The 18698-nt window shown below is 40.4% G+C and overlaps 1 protein-coding gene across 2 annotated transcripts in view; it reads left to right on the top strand.

Annotated features, from left to right (window-relative positions):
• Nucleotides 1-18698, top strand: part of RELN (reelin) — a 283813-nt gene that overhangs the window by 147498 nt on the left and 117617 nt on the right. For both annotated transcript variants that reach the window (XM_057417876.1, XM_057417875.1), the window contains exons 9-10: nucleotides 4104-4200; nucleotides 6886-7126. In XM_057417876.1, the coding sequence (XP_057273859.1) occupies nucleotides 4104-4200; nucleotides 6886-7126 (338 nt within the window). The remainder of the gene's footprint in view (nucleotides 1-4103; nucleotides 4201-6885; nucleotides 7127-18698) is intronic.

Genomic DNA, 18698 nt, shown 5'->3' with positions numbered 1-18698 from the left:
GGTGGTCACTGCTAGTCGTGTCCTGGATATGGGTTACCAGTCCTCTGAAACAAGCAGCAAATGCAATGAAGAAACATACTTTTGTTTACCTTTTTCATTGTTTCCTGTTTATGTTAGGTAGAAGTAAAGCGGGAGTCAGGAGCTGTTTAGCATTCACATGCTTTGCCAATCAAAACCCTCCTCTATTAGCATCAGTGTCTGAATTCAACTTAAAGCAAATTCTATTTTATTGAAAATTGGCTCGGGGCAAAATCCAAGCACATGAATCACAAGTCAAATAAATTAGTGTTTCAGAATATCCAGTATATGAAAATAGCTGGGGTTGATAACAGAAGCTGCTCATTGTTTTTGATAACAGGCAAAATTGCTGTCTGAGCTTCAAATGTATCATTTAAAATTAAATCCAGTAAGATTGTCTCTACCTTGGCTTTTTTCCAAGTTTTAGAAGTCTGTGAACTTCAGCTAGAAGCCTATAAGAAAGAGAAAAATAACTCCAAAAGAGAAAAATGCTTTTTTCCTGAAACCCAAGGAGAAGCTTGCCTATACATATGTAAAGAAAAAATTTGGCCATTCTTGGTTAGGGGTTGGTTTGGTTTTCCCTCCTCCTCAAATAGATAATGACACATAGAAACCCTTAATATTGAAAGTATAATCTCAACTCAGTCAAATCTAACTAGCACCTCACTGAGGCATCAGGTTCGCTGTGACATACTTGGCTTAAGAAAGAAATGACATTTTTCTCTAATGCAACAACTTACTACTGTAGACTTCTTTATGGTAATCATTGTGCGTTCTTTATTTCCTATTTTCATGGCTAATTCAAAACCTGGGTATTCCTGATATAAAAGAAGCTCGTTCTAATCTCATTCAAAAGGTTTTTTCTTTGGAGGATGGGAGGGTGTGAAGATTTACAGCATGACGTCCTGCCCCTGCTGCTCTGCTCCAGGCTGACAAACTGTTTATTACTGTCTCTGGAAGCAGTGTGAAGGACACCTCCCTTCCCCAGCTGGATTTGCCCTCAGTTCCTGCTAGGTTACTACTTGAAATTTTGATTATCTATTTGTCCACAAAGTCAGAGCATAGCTTTGCTGGTCAAGCAAACATCCAAACTGCAGACTTCTAATTTAAATAATCCTGCTTTAGGATTGGTGAAATGACAGCAATATGGAGTAATAGGAATAGTATTAAGTAATATTAATATAGACAATTATATTGAAAGCCAGTGGCTTGCAAGACTATCTTGGTAAACCCTGTTCTGGGGTGCACTTGTATGTTCACTTTCCTCCCTTTTCTCAAGAAGAAACTCCTAATGTAAGCTAGAATGAATACTGGTTTTGTAACAGGTGTAAGCACCAAATCCAGGAGCTTCTTGTCTATTTAAAATATATGGTTCAAATGGCGAAGAATAATGCCTGAACCTTGCTGATAATTTTTCCAAATATATTGATCTTATTCTTTTTTTTTTTTACATTGTATAATTAGATACTTACATGAAAAATAATCTTGCTGTTTTGTGATTTTGAGTCAAGAACATACATAAAGAGAGTTTAAACACTGATAAAACCACATTTTAAACCACATTTGTCATCACAGGCAGTAAAAGCTACTTACATTGACCTGGAGGATTTTCCCAAACTAATTTTAATCTTAATAAAACCTGCCCTGCTTATTAGAATAATAATAAAACCCAGCACTTGTTTACCCTCTTTTCATTGTTTCCATTACTCTCTTTTCAATAACACAAGTAAAATGCTTCTTTGCAAAGCCCTTTTTCAGTGGCCCCATTTCCTTTAAGCAAAGACTATGATCTTCATTACAGGTGTTTGAGGTTGTTCAAGTCTAACACACAGGATTTTTCATACTTATTGTATTGACAGGGATCATTCGTTTCCTTTTGTGCTTGCAGTATGGGCAGCAAATACGGCCTTCTCCCTCTTTTTAGCAGCATGTTTTGACTTGGCTTTGTTGAAGAGCACTATACCAAAAGTTGATTGTGACACTAACTGAAATGGCACATGTTGTGAAGTCTGTATTGATGGTTATTTTTACTGTTTATTCCTTTAATTTCTGTTGAACAGCAAACTCGGTATGTTGCTATTTTGCCTTATAGCCTCTGGCCAGCAATAACAGTTAAACTGGCTGAAGTTTCCTGATTTTTTTAACTGAATTCCCCTAAAATAAAATGAATGAGTGTGATTAAGGGTTGGAACTCCTAAATGCCACAGAAGTAGGAACCGACAGCAGATGTCACTCAGTAAAGTAGACCATCTCAGCAGATGGGCAAAAATGAAATGCAAAGGCTTTTCCTGACATCAGTTGGTTTTAATATGATAGAAATAAAATGCCTTGTCAGTAAAATATAACCAGACAGTTGCTTTGTACTCATTTTGGGTACATGGATGGTAATTCAAAGTCCTGCTGCCTTTGCAATATTAATTATTCTGTGCCTCGTTACAACAAGAATACGTGTCAGACCAGCTGAACGTACCACACAGCAGCTGTAGTGGCTCTGAAGTATCTGTTCCTCTATTTACAATTTAACATTAGTAAAAGGTACAAGAGAGCAACTTTCTGGGTCATTTCCAGGATGCTAGTTGATGTTTCAGGAAAAAATACAGCAATGGGATTTCGTCCCATGTTTTGGGGTATTATTTCCCCTGCAGAGGTATGTGACATGTATCTCAGAGTAGAAAAACAGCTCTGTATTGCTGAGAGCTGTGAACGTGAACTGCCTCGGGGGAGCTGGGGCTGCAAGCAATGTTCTTAATAGCATATGTTCCCATTAAAATGTGTAAGCTGTTCTCTTGTACAAGTGGTTAACACCTTTTTAATCAGGCCATTTATTTAATTACAAAAACAAGTACCCTGAGTTGGAAAATGATAGTATTTTATCTTCAGCAGTTTCCACATCTGGGAACTTTATATATAAAAAAAAATATGCATACACACTACTTTTAGTGTGACAGAACATATCTGAAACACACGTAAACATAACATACTACTTGTACCACACCTAATACTTACTCCTACTGTGAAAAAGCTATGGTACTCGCTCAGCAGTATCCTGATGCCACCAGAGGTGCTGTTTAATTGAGAGCTGCTTCTCTTAAATATGGAAGGTAGCTGATGTCTGTTGCTTTGAATCGCATATTTCAACATGCTTATGAAGCAGAAATTTGACCGTTGGAGCACAGGTTAGGATTTGTTTATTTCACTGGCTGTTGAATTTTCTGAGATGGATATATTACCTGCTTCCTGAGGAAAAAATAGTATTTTTAGTGTATTTAATTACCACTTGGGTTGTTTATCATGTTTTCTAGGTTGAATCTTTCAGTGCCGGTTTTTGTTATTTTGACTGTCCCCTATATTAATTGTTAAGTTCATCTTTTGTGACAACACCCAGAAGGCACCCTTTTATAAATCAAAAGTAAATATATTACCCTGCCTTGCAGGGGTGCCATAAGGTTTAATTAGTTCAGTTTTGTAAAGTGTTCTGAAATTCCCAGATCAGCATCAAATGTTTATTATTAATTATAGGCTCCAGTGAGTATACTGTATGATTTCTTAATTTAATTCTCTTCGGGCATTCTTAAAAAGAAATAATTTTATGACATCTTTATTCTTTTAATTTTCTAAAGCACATTTGCTCTTGGCTGAAGTAATTCTGTATACGTTTTCCTATCATTTACTGTATTTTATTTCAAGATTTTTTTTGCTATATAGTAATGTGAAAACCAGTCTTTTACTGTTTTTCATATGTGTGGATTATTCTCTAATAAGAAGGTTTTGTTTAAACATTATATGGTGTTTTTTCTTGCAGTGGCGGGTGTTAAGTAATTTACTTGGCTTCCCCTGGGAAATTTGCAGAGATTACATGGCACTGCTGTGATTTATCATTTCTACTTTATTTCTGACTCATAAAGCATGCATTATTTTGTGTTTACCTTCAGCAACAGATTTGAGGAAATTTCATCATCAATCAAAGTGCTTTAAAAGCAGGAGAAGTGATGATGCGACAAAGGCAAAGTAGCAAGAGTCGTTATTGGAGGATCATTTATTGCTTCACCGTGTTGTAACACTTCTCATTTCATTGCTTTTCCCAGGATCTGGCTCGTGTCGCTTTAGTTACTCTGATCCCAACATCACTGTGTCCTACATCAGGAATAGTTCTGCAGATTGGACTCAGCTGGAGAAAATTAGGTTTGTTACAGCTTTTTAATCATTTTCATGCTTTCTGGCTGAGCAGGTGGTGTTTAAACCGGACTCTTAAAACTTAATTGTGAACTTTTCAGCTTTCACTTGTTCATACATGTCAAAAGATGAGGGATGATATTTTGGACACTAAAGCTAATTACAGAATTGCCACTGGGTTTGGTGAACCAAAATTTCATCCATTGATTATTGTGGGAGGTAAGGGAGAGGATGACTTCAGAGTTAAAATGCAACTCCAATAACCAGCAGGTTGTGGTCCTTGAAAAACCAAAACTTGGATGATTTTTGCAGTTTAGCACCACTGTTAATGCCAGCAAGAGCCATAATTATAGTGTTAAAAGTTGCTACTTTGATAGCAAAAAACATTCAATAAAGTTTGCTTATAGTTTGGTATGAACATTTGGCTCCTAATACTCACAATAGCAAGATTATCATGAATTATGCCTGGTTTTTAAACAAACTGGTTTACATGAAAACGCAAAGGATTATGAGTGGAAATTTTAAAATCTTGTTGCAATATGCACACCTCTAAAGAGAGGTTCAGTACTGGAGATGGATTTTTCTAAGAGAGCAGAAGCAACATTTTATTAAATACTACTAGGAAAGGTATTTTTTGCGTTGGCATATATGCATAGTTTTACAGGTACAACTGGGGAAGAAAAAATGCCGTTTATATGTAATGTCCTCAGAGCGTCTCGTCCACCTTTCTGCATTACCTTGGTGTCTGTACCATATAGGTGATTTTTTTCAACTTATTTTCGGTCCATTGAGACAATTTGCAGAGCAAAAGGCTACTTAATTTCTGATAAGTAAGCAAAACTCCAGCTGCAAAGCTGTGGATTTCAGTATCTCATCCTTCCACTCCTCGTGGGAGTGGGATTGCAATTTCATTAGCAAAGGCACAAATTATCAACAAATTTTAGTAAAACGAATGGTGCTAATTCTTATCTCAGAAAAATATAAAGCAAGAGTAGCTTTACTTAGGCACTGGAGTTGCCTTGGACTAACAACACAATGCCTTTTGCTTTTCTGACCCTGATGCAGACTTACACAGCTAGTCCATAGCATCAGTTCAGTTGCCCTCATAGCTCTGCAAGCTAGGAAACTCAAGAGTTGTGATGGTTCAAACACAAGCTCTTGAAACCCAATTTTTTTTAAGTTAATGCCTATACAGTTCTATCTGTGTTGCTTTAACTTTGACTGCTGGAGCCGGCAGTAGAAAATAGGTCAATAGAGCAATGTCGTGCAAAGTGGGGAAGATGAATTATGAACGGGTGCTCATTTCTCCTGTCGTCCGTATGAACCACAGTGTTTATGTGAATGTGCTTCAGCAGCTTTCACTGCACTACATGCATCTCCAGGGAACGGTGGGAGAACTGGGGAGAGATGGGACAGGAGGGCATCTGTGAAGGGAAGGTGTCGTGCTGATGTGTTGGTGGGATTTCAGCTCTGGACTCCCAGCAGGGAGCTGAAGATTCTCTCAAGGAAGGCAGGTGGTGTGTGTGAGCTCAGGGAGCAGGTAGGACAATGCCTATGAGCAGCTTTGCAGCGGAGGGTGACAGGGTGATTTGTGGGGGCAGGTTCTGGGTGTGAATGTGGAACAAATACAGTAGCTTTTCAACATTTCACCACACTCCAATGTTTTGCTTTACAAAGGGAAGTTCCTCTGTTTTCTACTATGTAAGCAAGATATGGGTGCCTTTTTTTCCTAAAATCTCTGGATTGTCTCTGACAAAATACTCACCCACCAAAGCATTGCTACCAAGGCAGAAGCAAGGTTGAGTAGCTGACATCTTGTAAAACCCCAGTTTTGCAACTCCTTGCAGCCTGGGGTTTGAATGTAGTTAATTCCCTTGCTGAGTGATCAATAAAGCAAAAATAATAATTATCAGCGTCCCTTCCTTGCACACAGACCTGTCTTTTGTCTTTTCATTGCTACTATCAGGCTAAAGACATTTGCCCAGAGCTCAAGGTGAACCTCAGTCCTTTCACAGCTCTGAGGACAGCTCTAGGAAGTGGAGCTCAAGGTTCTGACCGTTGCCTGATACTCATACTCCAGGTCTGCCCACATTTTCCGTTTTCAGCAGCAAGAGGACGGTCTGTTTCTTCTGTATTGTTCTTGAAGCAGAACACAGAAAGAAAGGACACGTGGCCCTCCTCATCCACAGAATTATCCTGACAAGGGGATTGGAGGGACATGTTTGACAGAGGAAATTCCCAGCTTTTCCCTCCAGCCATCCTGCTCTGTGCAGATCTATGAGGGACTAAGGCTCATGCAAAAAGCATGTTTTGGGTGACCTGTTCTTGTTTTCTTCACATTTCCTGTTGGCCATACCTGCAAAATACCTGACATTATCAGTCACCTAAGAGCTGTGACCAGCCTTGAGTATGAATGTTGCCCTGCTCTTTCTTCCTGCTCTCCAGACATCTGTATTGTTGCTTATTGGCTTAGCTTGCACTTTCTTTGAAGCAAGGCTGTCTGGGCTGTAAGTGCACTGCCAGGCAAAGTGGGACTCTGCCTCAGGGCAGGTATTTTTTGATCTTCATAAAAGACTTAGCAGCATACAAGGGACACGAGCACAACTGCTCACTCGTAGTTAATGTGTTAAATGAGAGAAAAGTGTTCCTGGCTATGGCTTAAACTTGGTCTAATTCCATACCATTGTTTTTCAGTGCCCCTTCCAATGTCAGCACAATCATCCACATCTTGTACCTTCCTGAAGATGCTAAAGGGGAGAACATCCATTTTCAGTGGAAACAGGATTATGTTCACGCTGGTGATGTGTACGAAGCCTGCTGGTCGCTGGACAACATCCTGATCATAAATGCTGCTAACAGAAAAGTTGTGTTAGAAGATAATCTTGATCCTGTGGATACTGGCAACTGGCTTTTCTTCCCTGGGGCCACAGTCAAGGTTAGTCTGATTTTCTGTCTTAATATTGTTATGACTTTTGTATGTAAAAGACAGTGACATCTAACCAAGCACATAACACACAAGGGTGTTTAGGCCACTCCATCTGCTTCTAGAATTGTACTTCTCTTTTTTTTACTTTGTTTTTACCTTTTCTCTGTCCCACTGGGGCTTTCTAGAACAATGTAACTTCTCCGCCATGACCAAACCAAATGACAGTTTATACTGTCATGTCAGAGATCACGTAACAGAAAATGGGAAACAGCTTCCTTTTAGCAAAACAGTGCAGTATTTCTGAAACAAATTCAAGTCACTCTGTTCAATATTTTGGAACCTGCCTGTTTGTCTTGGTGTTTTTCGGCTGCTGCTACTCACTTCATCACAAACCATCACAAAACAAAATGCTTGCCTAGTTTTTCTGGCTGTGAATATCACATCTCCTTTGCAGCATGCATTCAGGTAGTGGCTGTTCCTTAAAGGTTTCTTTTCAGTAAGATCCTGTTTTGATATGTGAGATCCAGCAAGACCATACTACCTTGGGAAAAAAACCTCTAAAGACCCCTACAAGATCTCTGTGCACAAAGTTCCTTCAGAGATACAGTTGTTCAACATTTGGGAATCAGTTGGATTCTTGATTTCTATGTTTTGAAGCAGCCAGAAGTTGAGCAGCAGATGACTTTCTGTTTTCATCCTATTTTTCATTCACAAAAAAGTCAGGTTTGATGTCAGAGTTCATTTATGATGCTGGTAATGGTTTTGGCAATTGTACAGGAAACAGATGTCGAATACTGAGGTTGGTTATGGCCTCAGCTTTTCCCACAGAGCCTCATATGAATGGCCTCAGGTTAATCTCTTAAGAAAGAAATACTCCCACTAATCTACTCATAGTACCCACGTATTGACTTTTCTTATTTCAGTAAGACCTTTTAAACTACAATGAAAAAGTTTTAAATGAGATTTCAGACTCAAATAATGACCTGTGTTTTTAATTAAGTGATTTTCTGTGATGAGTTCACATTTGTTCTGTTTTCAGTCTTAGCTCTGGATTTTAAAATCCAGCCCACAGATATGAAGGTATAAAAGCAGAGCAAAGAATTAATGTGCCATAGGCACAGCTACTTCTTTTCAGCCAGCCAAACCTAAACACTGCTTCTCCTTCTGAAACATGGGCAAACAACATCTAAACTTTAGCAAAGAAACCTGTTTTTTTTGTTGTTGTTTGGTTTTGGGGGCCTTGTTTAGCTAAATTCGGCAAGTCTGTGTCATAAACAACTACGCTTACATGAAAGACAAGGGTCATAAACTCAGAAATCACTTAGTGATTCTAGACAGGAATCCCATTCAAGCTCAAACCTTCCATGAGACACAAGTGAGGATTCACCAACCTGCCATTCCTCCAAGGTCATCTTCTCTTTTAGGGACAACTGCAATATGCAAATGTCTGTTCCCAGCTAATGTATGGCTGTGTGTAGCCACCTACACCAGGTGAAGGCAGTATGTAAGATTGCAGTGTAGCCACAGGGATTAAGGCTATGTGTGACGCAGGGCTTTTGTTCTTCATAGGACCTTGTAGTTATTTGAAGCATTTTTAGTGTATGTAACTGTCACCAGAGCACTTCTGTGCTCACATTTAATTTTTAAGGTTTTTGCTCCAGTTTTCATCAGATTTTCATCAACAATCTTGCCAAATATCATTTGAACAGATTTTGCAATGTGAATTTCATGTTATTTCAAAAGTAACACTATAAATTGGGTCAAGATTTACATCAGATTCAGTACAGACCCTCTCTTTGCATTTTAACACCAAGAACAATTTTATTTTTTTTACAATTTTTTTTTGCTTTTCAGATTTGGAATGTTACATAAAACTTTAGAAAAAATTTTAATAATTTCTTTAAAAAAATCTGCATAGCTCTGATCTCAGTTCATCACAAACACTATTTTGTATAAAGGTAAGAATCTTTGTAAATTGTGCTAATGTAATTTTAAATGGAACCATACCAGTTCTCCTTTTCATACAAGTCCTTTTTCTTCCCAGAGTCCTAAAACTTGCTGAATTGTCCTGATGTTTGTTCAGACTAGCAATTTTAAACGCTTACTAACATTTTTACTAAGGGATGAGCAAATTTCATTGCTATATTGTGTGTTATTTTATAACTCTCACCTGTGTGCTTTTTAAAGAAGTTCCCATACTCAGTCTATCACTATGCCAAACTCTGTTTCAAGCTGATGAGACCTTTTCTGTGCCATCCTGTTTGTGCCATGCCTGTGTGTGCCATGAAAGTTTGAATTCGTATTCTCCTGTCCTCTATCAATTAGTCTTTTAGTTAAACTGGAGTTGAAAATCTTTCTTTAAGCTTGTGGCAATTTCTCACTGGCTTCCTTTAATGCTTTTCCTTATGACTTTCCTTGACATTGCCAATGAACAGTCACATTTTGGGATGTTATTTGTTGTCTAACTCAGTTTTGATTAGTATATGTAAAACTGTGGGTCTATTCTTTTCCTAAATTATACCATGAAGATAACTAACTTCATTGGCCCAAGGGAATGAAATATTAAGAAAAAAAAAAAACCAAGAAAAATTGTCTTTCTAAATGTCTTCCATTTACTGTGGTTATTCTCTATTCCTCCTTTCTTCCTCACCACCTTTCATCACCTAGAATGATTGATATTGCATATTTCTCAGGTGGAAGGGCAGTGCTAGTCAGAGACAGCTCATCCAGCTGGCAGTCAAATTGAAAGAAGAGGAAAAAATGCATACTTATTTCTGGTAGAAAAAGGAGTAGAAACTTTTTCTCCAGAAAGTCCAGAAGTGTTTACTTCTGGACTGCCCCAGAAGGCATTGCTCAGATGATGGAACCATCTCCTTGGAGGCTCTGTGGCATATCCAGGATAGTGAATGAATGAGTCAAGGGTACAAACATGAGCCCATGATCTTGCACACCTTAGCTGTTACAACACCCTCCTTCTTGGCTTTGGCTTGTGCAATCTCCCAGGCATTGTCTTCAAGGGACATACCCTCATGGATGGGCCAGGACCTGTTTCCAGTAGGCAGCAAGGATGGCTGCACTCTTCTGGGGGGAGAGAGTTTGCCCAAGTGGATGCAAAGCCTGCTGTGTCATTTGCTGGCAAGGCCATAGAGCAGTTCCTGGCCTAATCTCACCATGTTAGAACTGCTCACCTCACCCCTCCCTTCAGCCATCCCAAACCATTAAATACCCTTTTGTTGCCTTAGTGGGTTACTCTGTTGGTAAAGATAGGCATCAAGATACGCTTATTGGTATTTTAGAGTAAATGTTGATGTTGCTTACAGAGGTGTGGTTCACAAGCTTTTTCCCAGTAGTTGCTCAGGAGGTGGCTTTTAGAATTGCTTGTTATACCTGTTACATACTCATGTTGGATGCTTATCAAGTTGAAAAGAAAGTATTTTTTTTCTGTAGAAAGTGTACATTAGCAATACTTGAAATCTACTAAAACAAATAGCAAATGTTAAAAATCCTGGAGTTTTGCTGTTAAAATAGCTCACTTTAATAGCTACTTAGATTAGTAAATTAAAAAGGACAGCTGAAATGAAGTACTGACATGAAAACTACTGTCTGGTCTGGGGTTAGGTTCTGTGATGGATTCAATCACTGGAGTGGACAGAGCAAGCATTAATGGTAATTATGCACCAATGTGTTCACTCCAGTTTGATGGATTTGGTGTGTTCTCAAAAAGCAGTTGCGGGAACTTCCCTATGCCCAGCTTGGGAAGAGGTTTTTCTCCCTCTCCCAGTCTGCTTGAGCTTGGACCAGGAATTTCGTTACATTTCTTGCTGCGCTCAGGAGCAGTTGCTACTCATTTGAAAGCACATGCCTGGTTGCAGACGCAGCTAGAAGTGGCTACTGAGATAGGAAACAAGCTGAGAGATAAGCCACTGAATTTGTGTGTCAGTTCCAAAGAATACAGCAAAAGGCAAGAGGGACAAAGCCAAGCAAACCTTAGGAGATTAATTGGATCCACTGGAACATATTTATCTGTGTTGGACTGTGTGGAAGGGTGTTGAACGGGATAAAATCTTGACTGCATTTCAGTATTTCCAGTGACAGCACTGAGCATGTGCATGGGCTCGCAACTGAGCATGGTTAGGATGTTGCATTGGTGGTTGAGGTTGCTGAAATGCATGAGGCAGTGCTAGGCTCTGAGAGTTGTTACAGGTATATGAACCTCAAGACTTCGTAGCTAATTAGGGGAAAAGATGAAATCTTCCTTCAGTAATGCTTCTATCTCTGCTCCTACAGAACAGAAAAGTGATCTCATCTTTCAGTGGACATTTTATATACCTTGTATATTTGACCAGAAATTGTTTTGCTTTGAGGTTCAACATTTGTCAGGTTTTTATGTTTTCTCTGATCGCCCTGGTCCAAAACTGGATGTGCAAGCTCAGAAACTGGGGTTGAATAGGAAGACAACCTCAGCAGTCTTATAGTTCATGTCTCTGCAGTGCTTTGATTACATGAAAAGAACATTGAGACCAAACCACCTGTCTCTGGAATTTTCCACATCTGGGAAAAGGCAGCAAAAATCACTAACGGGATGGGCACTAGAACAGCAATCTCTTTGGTCTTGATGTGTTAACCCAGTGACACTTCTCACTTTTGGGAAGAGTCAAGTTTCAGAATTCCTGTCTCACAGTATTTGCAGCCACTCTTCACTTGGTGGCTGAAGGCTGCAGTCCAGCTGGTCAGCTTGGTTTGTTTGGTCTACCAGATTTGGGGATTGCACCAGAGGTTGCCTGTGCTGCTGAGCTGCAGGCATGCAGCCTAGCATATCATGGTATGGGGCAAGGAGGGAAGGTCTGTGCCGGCCTCATTGAGCAAGTAGGGTGTAGGACCAGAGAATGGTGCCTGTGGATACGGACAATAAATGTCCATACTGTGGATATGGACAATAAATTCTGAAAATGTCTCAATCCCAATATCATGATACAGAAGTCCCTTAACTAGCAGATCATACAGTTCAGCCTGGAGAAGAGAAGGCTGCGTGGAGACCTCATAGCATCCTTCCAGTATCTGAAGGGGGCCTATAGGGATGCTGGGGAGGGACTCTTCATTAGGGACTGTAGTGATAGGACAAGGAGTAATGGGTTAAAACTTAAACAGGGGAAGTTTAGATTGGATATAAGGAGGAAGTTCTTTCCTGTTAGGTTGGTGAGGCACTGGAATGGGTTGCCCAGGGAGGTTGTGAATGCTCCATCCCTGGCAGTGTTCAAGACCAGGTTGGACAAGGCCTTGGGTGGCGTGGTTTAGTGTGAGGTGGCCCTGCCCATGGCAGGGGGGTTGGAACCTGATGATCTTAAGGCCCTTTCCAACCCTAACGATTCTATGATTCTATGATTCAGTTCATTTTCATTTCCCAGAAATGCATGCCATCTTAGCAGAAAAGAAAGCTATAAACAAGCGAATGAGAGAACGGAACACTCACACTTGGAAAAATACGCTGAAAATGTGTCAGTAAAACTCTGTGAACTTTTACACACCCTCAGCAAAGCAGGGCTATGCACATCCTATATCTGTGAGTCCTTCCTGAACCTGTGTTGTTGTGTGTCACTGAGCAGAGAAAACCTGCACACAGGCCTAGGAGTTTGGCAAAAAGAAAGGCTGATTAAGCTGTTTCACCGTGTCTAGTTCCAGAGCAGATTTCCAAATCTCTGAATACTCAGTTAATTAATAAGAATGGCATTGGACAGTCTTCTTTCAAAACAAACATCCTAATATTCCATATATATCTTTGTCGGGTTTAATTGTTTGTGCTGAAATGAATAAGAATTTTTAATGTTTCAGGTTTAAATTCTTATTTAAAAAAAGGGTGGAGGAACTCATTGTCTAAATCAGATCAAATATATTTGTTTGCAGGAGGAAAGGTCTATGAATGCCAGTGTGAAAATGGCAATTGAAATTGCTATGATCTTATATTGAACAAAATTACACAGATACAGATGCTTCTGACAAGAGTCTTTTTTTTTGGAACAAGGTACAGAAAGGCAGTATTTGGTCTGTGGGCCAAACCCAGCCTCCTTACCAGTTGCTTTGCCTCGCAGGAGCTCTTATCTACCACATCTTCCTGGGAAGAGGCGAGCAGGTTTCCTGCTGCATCTTAACTGAGAGCCATTCCTGCTTCTCTGTGGGTAGAAGGAGGAGTGTGAGATAGGAGGAGAGGTGAAGAAAGCGAAGCGGGGTGCACAAAACCTGTCAACTGGCTCCCTTTAGTGAGAGTGTGGGCACTCTGAGCTGTGCCCATGAGGAGGCATCTGTATATCCATAGTGCTGGATGTAGCACATCCATGGAATCGCTCTTGATTTATTTATTTTTTGTTAATAATCACATTTTTAATTAAAATAATATACTTCGATACAATACCAAGGGGTTCATTGGAACTGATAGGTGTCTGGCTGTGGCGCTGAGTTGTTCAGGCAGCTAAGAATTGCTATTGGGCAGCAATGCAGAACCTGCGCCTTTCTCCATGCCAGTTACCCATGGCTTGGAAATTATGGGGAGAGGTGGCAGGGAGCCAGTATTAGCTCTGAGCTGGCGTCAAAGCACCAGGAGTCTTTCCCGCCTCCTAGGAGGAAAGAATTTGGTCTTTGCAGGTAACCATGAGATGGATATTAATAAAAACAGGATGAATTTGGCCATTAGATGTCAAAGAGTAGAAACCATTCTGGTTGACTCTTTCTCACTTTAATTTTACAATGGTGTAAATATACATCATTACTTTCAGAAGAACAGATAAGGTTTAATCATGATCACTGCAGAGTGCTGGAAACGTCAATGGTTCCCAATAACACAGAGGAATAGTTCAGTCCATGCCAGTTAAGTGACTCATTAAGGAAACTGGTCATCACTAAAATGACTGGTGTTGTACAAACATCATGAAATGTCCTAGAAAATGAAGAACCAAGCAAAGTGTTTTGAGCACTTGCCTTTGAATAACAGTCTGTAATGGAAAATGATGAGTGAAAACACACTTCATAGACTAGTTGTTACTACATCCCATGACAAGTTTCATCCCATTGTTTTGGAAATAGAATGTGCACTATAACCCCCTGTGCACCTGGCCTGCTTCCTCAGCCAGGGTTTTCATTCTATAACCTACATTAAATGATGTAAAAATGTAGCAAGTGGGAAAGATTGGAGCCCTGTTTATCTCATGGGAAAGTATTTTAGTCACATTGCTGTTTTTCCTTTGGTTAAAGAAGGGACTTCAGGCCAGAAGCATTAAAAGCCAAATCTGCAGAATTTAGAATTCAAAATCTTCTCTAAATTCTGTCATTGTATCTTTGCTGGCTGAGACATTGCCTACAGAGTATGATTTTATCAAGACTGAATCTATTCTTGTACCTGTTATCATGTCAAAATCTAAAAGTTGTTAAAACCTGTGTGACTCGTTCCCAGAAAGGCACAATGTCTAATTTATGGCTCCATTGACAATGCTGCTTTAATTAATTTTCTTCATTTTTTTTTCTTGTTCCTCTGCTTCTCGTATCTCGTCTGTTTGCATTGCCTAGATTTTAATTAAAAAAAACCCTCTCCTCTCTAAGGAGCAATCTGAAGTGGCAAAAATAATCACCTAAAATATTGCAGTCATTAAAAAATTGGCTGCAGTCAAAGCCATGCATTTTCAATTTGCCGACAAATGATATTTTCGTTTCCTTTTAAAGTGTGTTTTGTATTTGAATAGCAGAAGCCAGCCAGCCTGGCTACCAGAGATGCTCCTCCAGCTGGGTGGGCTGCGTGACAACTCCTTAATAGGGGAAATTGATGGCCCTCTGCTCGTGTAGAGGTGAAGGCATACTGGGCAGATTTCTTTCCATCTGCCATCAGCCCTTTGCAAGCTGGCACTGCCCAAATGCCCAACACATTCATTCCAATGCCAGAAATGTCGCCAAAAAATAAATTGTGAGGCTACAGCTGTCTGAAAGAATCATCGGGGCCATTAAGCCCAGGAGAGATAATATGAAGAGAAGCATCAGTGTTCGTCTCTGATAAAAAAAACGAATTAAATGATGGTAAAGATGACTGTGGATACTTTAAAGACACAGTGGTGAACCACATTTTCATGGGAGTGCGGGGACAAACCTTGGGTGGATGTTATGAATCGCCTCAGCCAAAAATCTGTTACGTTGAGGAATTTCACACTAATGTTTTCTTGTTGATGCTTCTCCGAATGGCACAGTTGTATCATTTAGTTGCTCTCTGTTCTGCTTTCAAGTAATGAAATCCCATACTGCAAAGCCCAGAGGTATTTATTGATTCACAGCTTTGACTTGAACAACTCGGCCAGAATCTGGTTTGGATGAACTTCAGTGCTTCTGTTTACATACCCAATCTTTGTCTCTTGAGCTTCTAAAAATATTCGGGGCTGTGTCCTTAGCTGCAACTGTGGCATAGGCTGACCATGTTGATGCTTGTGCTACTTCACATGTCAGGGTGAACAGGAGACCTCCAGAGGTCCCTCCCAGCCAAAAGGTCTTGCTGGGGGTAGCAGATGTCTCCTTATGTGGTGCTGCCATGCAAGTTTTTAAAAATAAGGAGATTGTTCAGGCATGCTACATGATGTAGGATTGCAATACTACTTGAGACCCTTAAGCCATTTAGATGCTATGAAAGTTGGTCAGTATTTCTTTATGAAAACATAGATGGGTCCTGTTGGAAATTACCTGCTTCACCAAATCTGATTTCTCTGCTTTTGCTAACCAGTGGTTTTGGGCAGTCCTAATTGAAACCCTTCTGCCTCTTAGACAATCGAGAGTCTTTCGTAACAGCACCTACTAAAAAAAGGGGAAAGCTGTAGGTAGAAGATGTAAAATGTAGAGTCTAGAGTAGGATAAAGAGGCTGACGGACTCTTGATAAAGTTTGATTTTGAAACCATGCACTACTTTCTCCATAGTCAGTATCTTCAAATTATTAACTAAAGCCATCATAATATACAACTGAAAGCTCACCTGAATTAATAATATTTGCTGGCTCTCATAGACAACTTGACTACAAACTGTATTCATAGACTAGAAATATGTTCATAGATAACAGCAATTTTAGTGTGAAAATTTATTTTTTTGGAGCAGTGGTACCACTGTAGCATTAGAGAGCCCTGAGCCAGGAATGTACCACTGCTTCCTCTACAGGCACAAACCAAAAAGATAGCCTGTGTTCCAGGAAAATGCCATCTGTTTATAAAACAGGAGGTAAGCTGCGGTTGGGGAGATTTTGGGAGTAAGAGAAAATATTGCAAGAAGAGAAATTTTTTATCCTGGTAAGCAGTGCATTCTTCAGTGCAGTCAATTACAAGGCCTGTTAAGGAAAGTACTAAGGAAGAGAGTGAAGGATATCGTCTTGTTGGGGATTTGCCAAGCATGGTGGCAGAATGGGGCATGCAAATTTGGTCATCACACCAGCAGAGTGAGTGGCAAGCATCGGCAGTCAAGGAAAAGTGAGCCACAAAATGGTGGTGTGAGAGATGTTGGAAGCAGGTGAGAAAAAGCCATGCAGGTGTTGTCCAAAGCCTTGAAAAAATGGAAAAAAGCAGTGATACCATAAGTAGACAACTTTAGAAACACAGTAAATTCGGAGTGGAGATCAGACAAAGTAAATCCAAGCATGTTGAGATATGGGAATGCATCCAGCCAATTTTAATTTTGCCCTATTCATGCAAAGCAATAGCTTAACAATTGCTAGTGAATAAAAGTATTGGTAGTGCCAGATTAAATTAAACATTTTTTTTCCCCTTGGGATGACCACAGTCCCTGAACAGAACTCAGCTCCTTTCTGTTTGGCAACCAGCAGGTTGTTTATTTAGGAATACAACAGTTTACTTGTGGCAGGCTTGTAGTCCCACTTCAGTTGCAAACAATGGGAAATAGCTACTGTTATGAAGTAGTTCCATTCAAGTGCCTGCAAGTGTCCTATGTTCTATTATATAGGTGATCTGGGAGAAAACTTTGTTTAATTAAGGCTACCAGATTTGTCAGAGGGTCCTGAGGGAACTGGCAGATGAAGTGGCCATGCCACTATCCATCGTATTTGAGAAGTCGTGGCAGTCTGGTGAAGTTCCCACTGACTGGAAAAGGGGAAACATAACTCCCATTTTTAAAAAGGGAAAAATGGAAGACCCAGGGAACTACAGGCCAGTCAGTCATCAGTCACACCTCAGTGCCCAGCAAGATCATGGAGTTTCCTCCTGGAAACTGTCCAAAGACAAATGAAAAATAAGGAGGTGACAGCGAACATGGCTTTACTAAGGGCAAATCACGCCTGACAAATTTTGTAGCCTTTTACGATGGGGTTACAGTGTTGATGGATAAGAAAAGAGCAACTGATGTCATCTACCTGGACTTGTGCAAGGCATTTGACACTGTACCACACAGCATCCTTGTCCTGGCAGTGTGCACTTGCAGCCCAGAAAGCCAGCCTTATTCTGGGCTGCATCAAGAGCAACAAGGCCAGTAGGCTGAGGGAGGTGATTCTCCCCTCTGCTTGGCCTTTGTGAGACCCCACCTGCAGTGCTGCATTCAGCTCGGGGGCTCCAACACAAGAGGGATGTGGACCTGTTGGAGCAAGTCCAGAGGAGGGACACAAAAATGATCAAAGCTCTGGAGCACCTCTCTTGTGGAGACAGGCTGAGAGAGCTAGGATTGTTCAGCCGGGAGAAGGCTTCAGGGGTACCTAATAGCAGCCTTCCGGTGCCTAAAGGGGCCTACAAGAAATCTGGAGAAGGACTTTTTGCAAGGGCACATAGTGACAGGACAAAGGGGGAATGGCTTTAAACTGAAAAAGGGGAGATTTAGATTAGATATTAGGAAGAAATCCTTCACTGTGAGGATGGTGAGGCGCTGGCACAGGGTGCCCAGAGAAGCTGTGGCTGCCCCATCTCTGGCAGTGTTCAAGGCCAGGTTGAAGGGGGACAGCCTAGTCTAGTGGAAGGTGTCCCTGATTATGGCTTGGAACTGGATGATCTTTAATCTCCCTTCCAGCCCAAACCAGTCTATGATTCTATGATTTCTTCTCTAAATTCATTTTTCCTTACAAATTGGTTAACTTTTCAGTGCTGCAGTTTGTGCAAGGACACATTAAATGTTCTACATGCTTTTTAATACCCTTTAAATAAACTATGCTTTAGTTCTGGACCTACCAGCTGATGCTTTCACGGTAACAAGGAGAAATATCCTACAGGTTGATGTCATTTGGCCTTTTTAGTTACAAAATTTGCACATCAAGCTAATCTGTTCTTATCTTATAAATCATAGAATCATAGAATAGTTAGGGTTGGAAAGGACCTTAAGATCATCTAGTTCCAACCCCCCTGCCATGGGCAGGGACACCTCACACTAAACCATGTCACCCAAGGCTCTCTCCAGCCTGGTCTTGAACACTGCCAGGGATGGAGCTTTCACAACTTTCTTGGGCAGCCCATTCCAGTGCCTCACCACTGTCACAGTAAAGAACTTCCTTCTTATATCCAATCCAAATTTCCCCTGTTTAAGTTTTAACCCGTTACCCCTTGTCCATTCACTACAGTCCCTAAATCATTTAAGTGT

The sequence above is a fragment of the Pezoporus wallicus genome, unplaced genomic scaffold (assembly GCF_028554395.1).
Source record: "Pezoporus wallicus isolate ANWC-B61680 ecotype Strahan unplaced genomic scaffold, APGP_CSIRO_Pwel_v1 contig_5542, whole genome shotgun sequence".
In the NCBI taxonomy this organism is placed as follows: domain Eukaryota; kingdom Metazoa; phylum Chordata; class Aves; order Psittaciformes; family Psittacidae; genus Pezoporus; species Pezoporus wallicus.
This window is presented reverse-complemented; position numbering and strand designations above follow the sequence as displayed.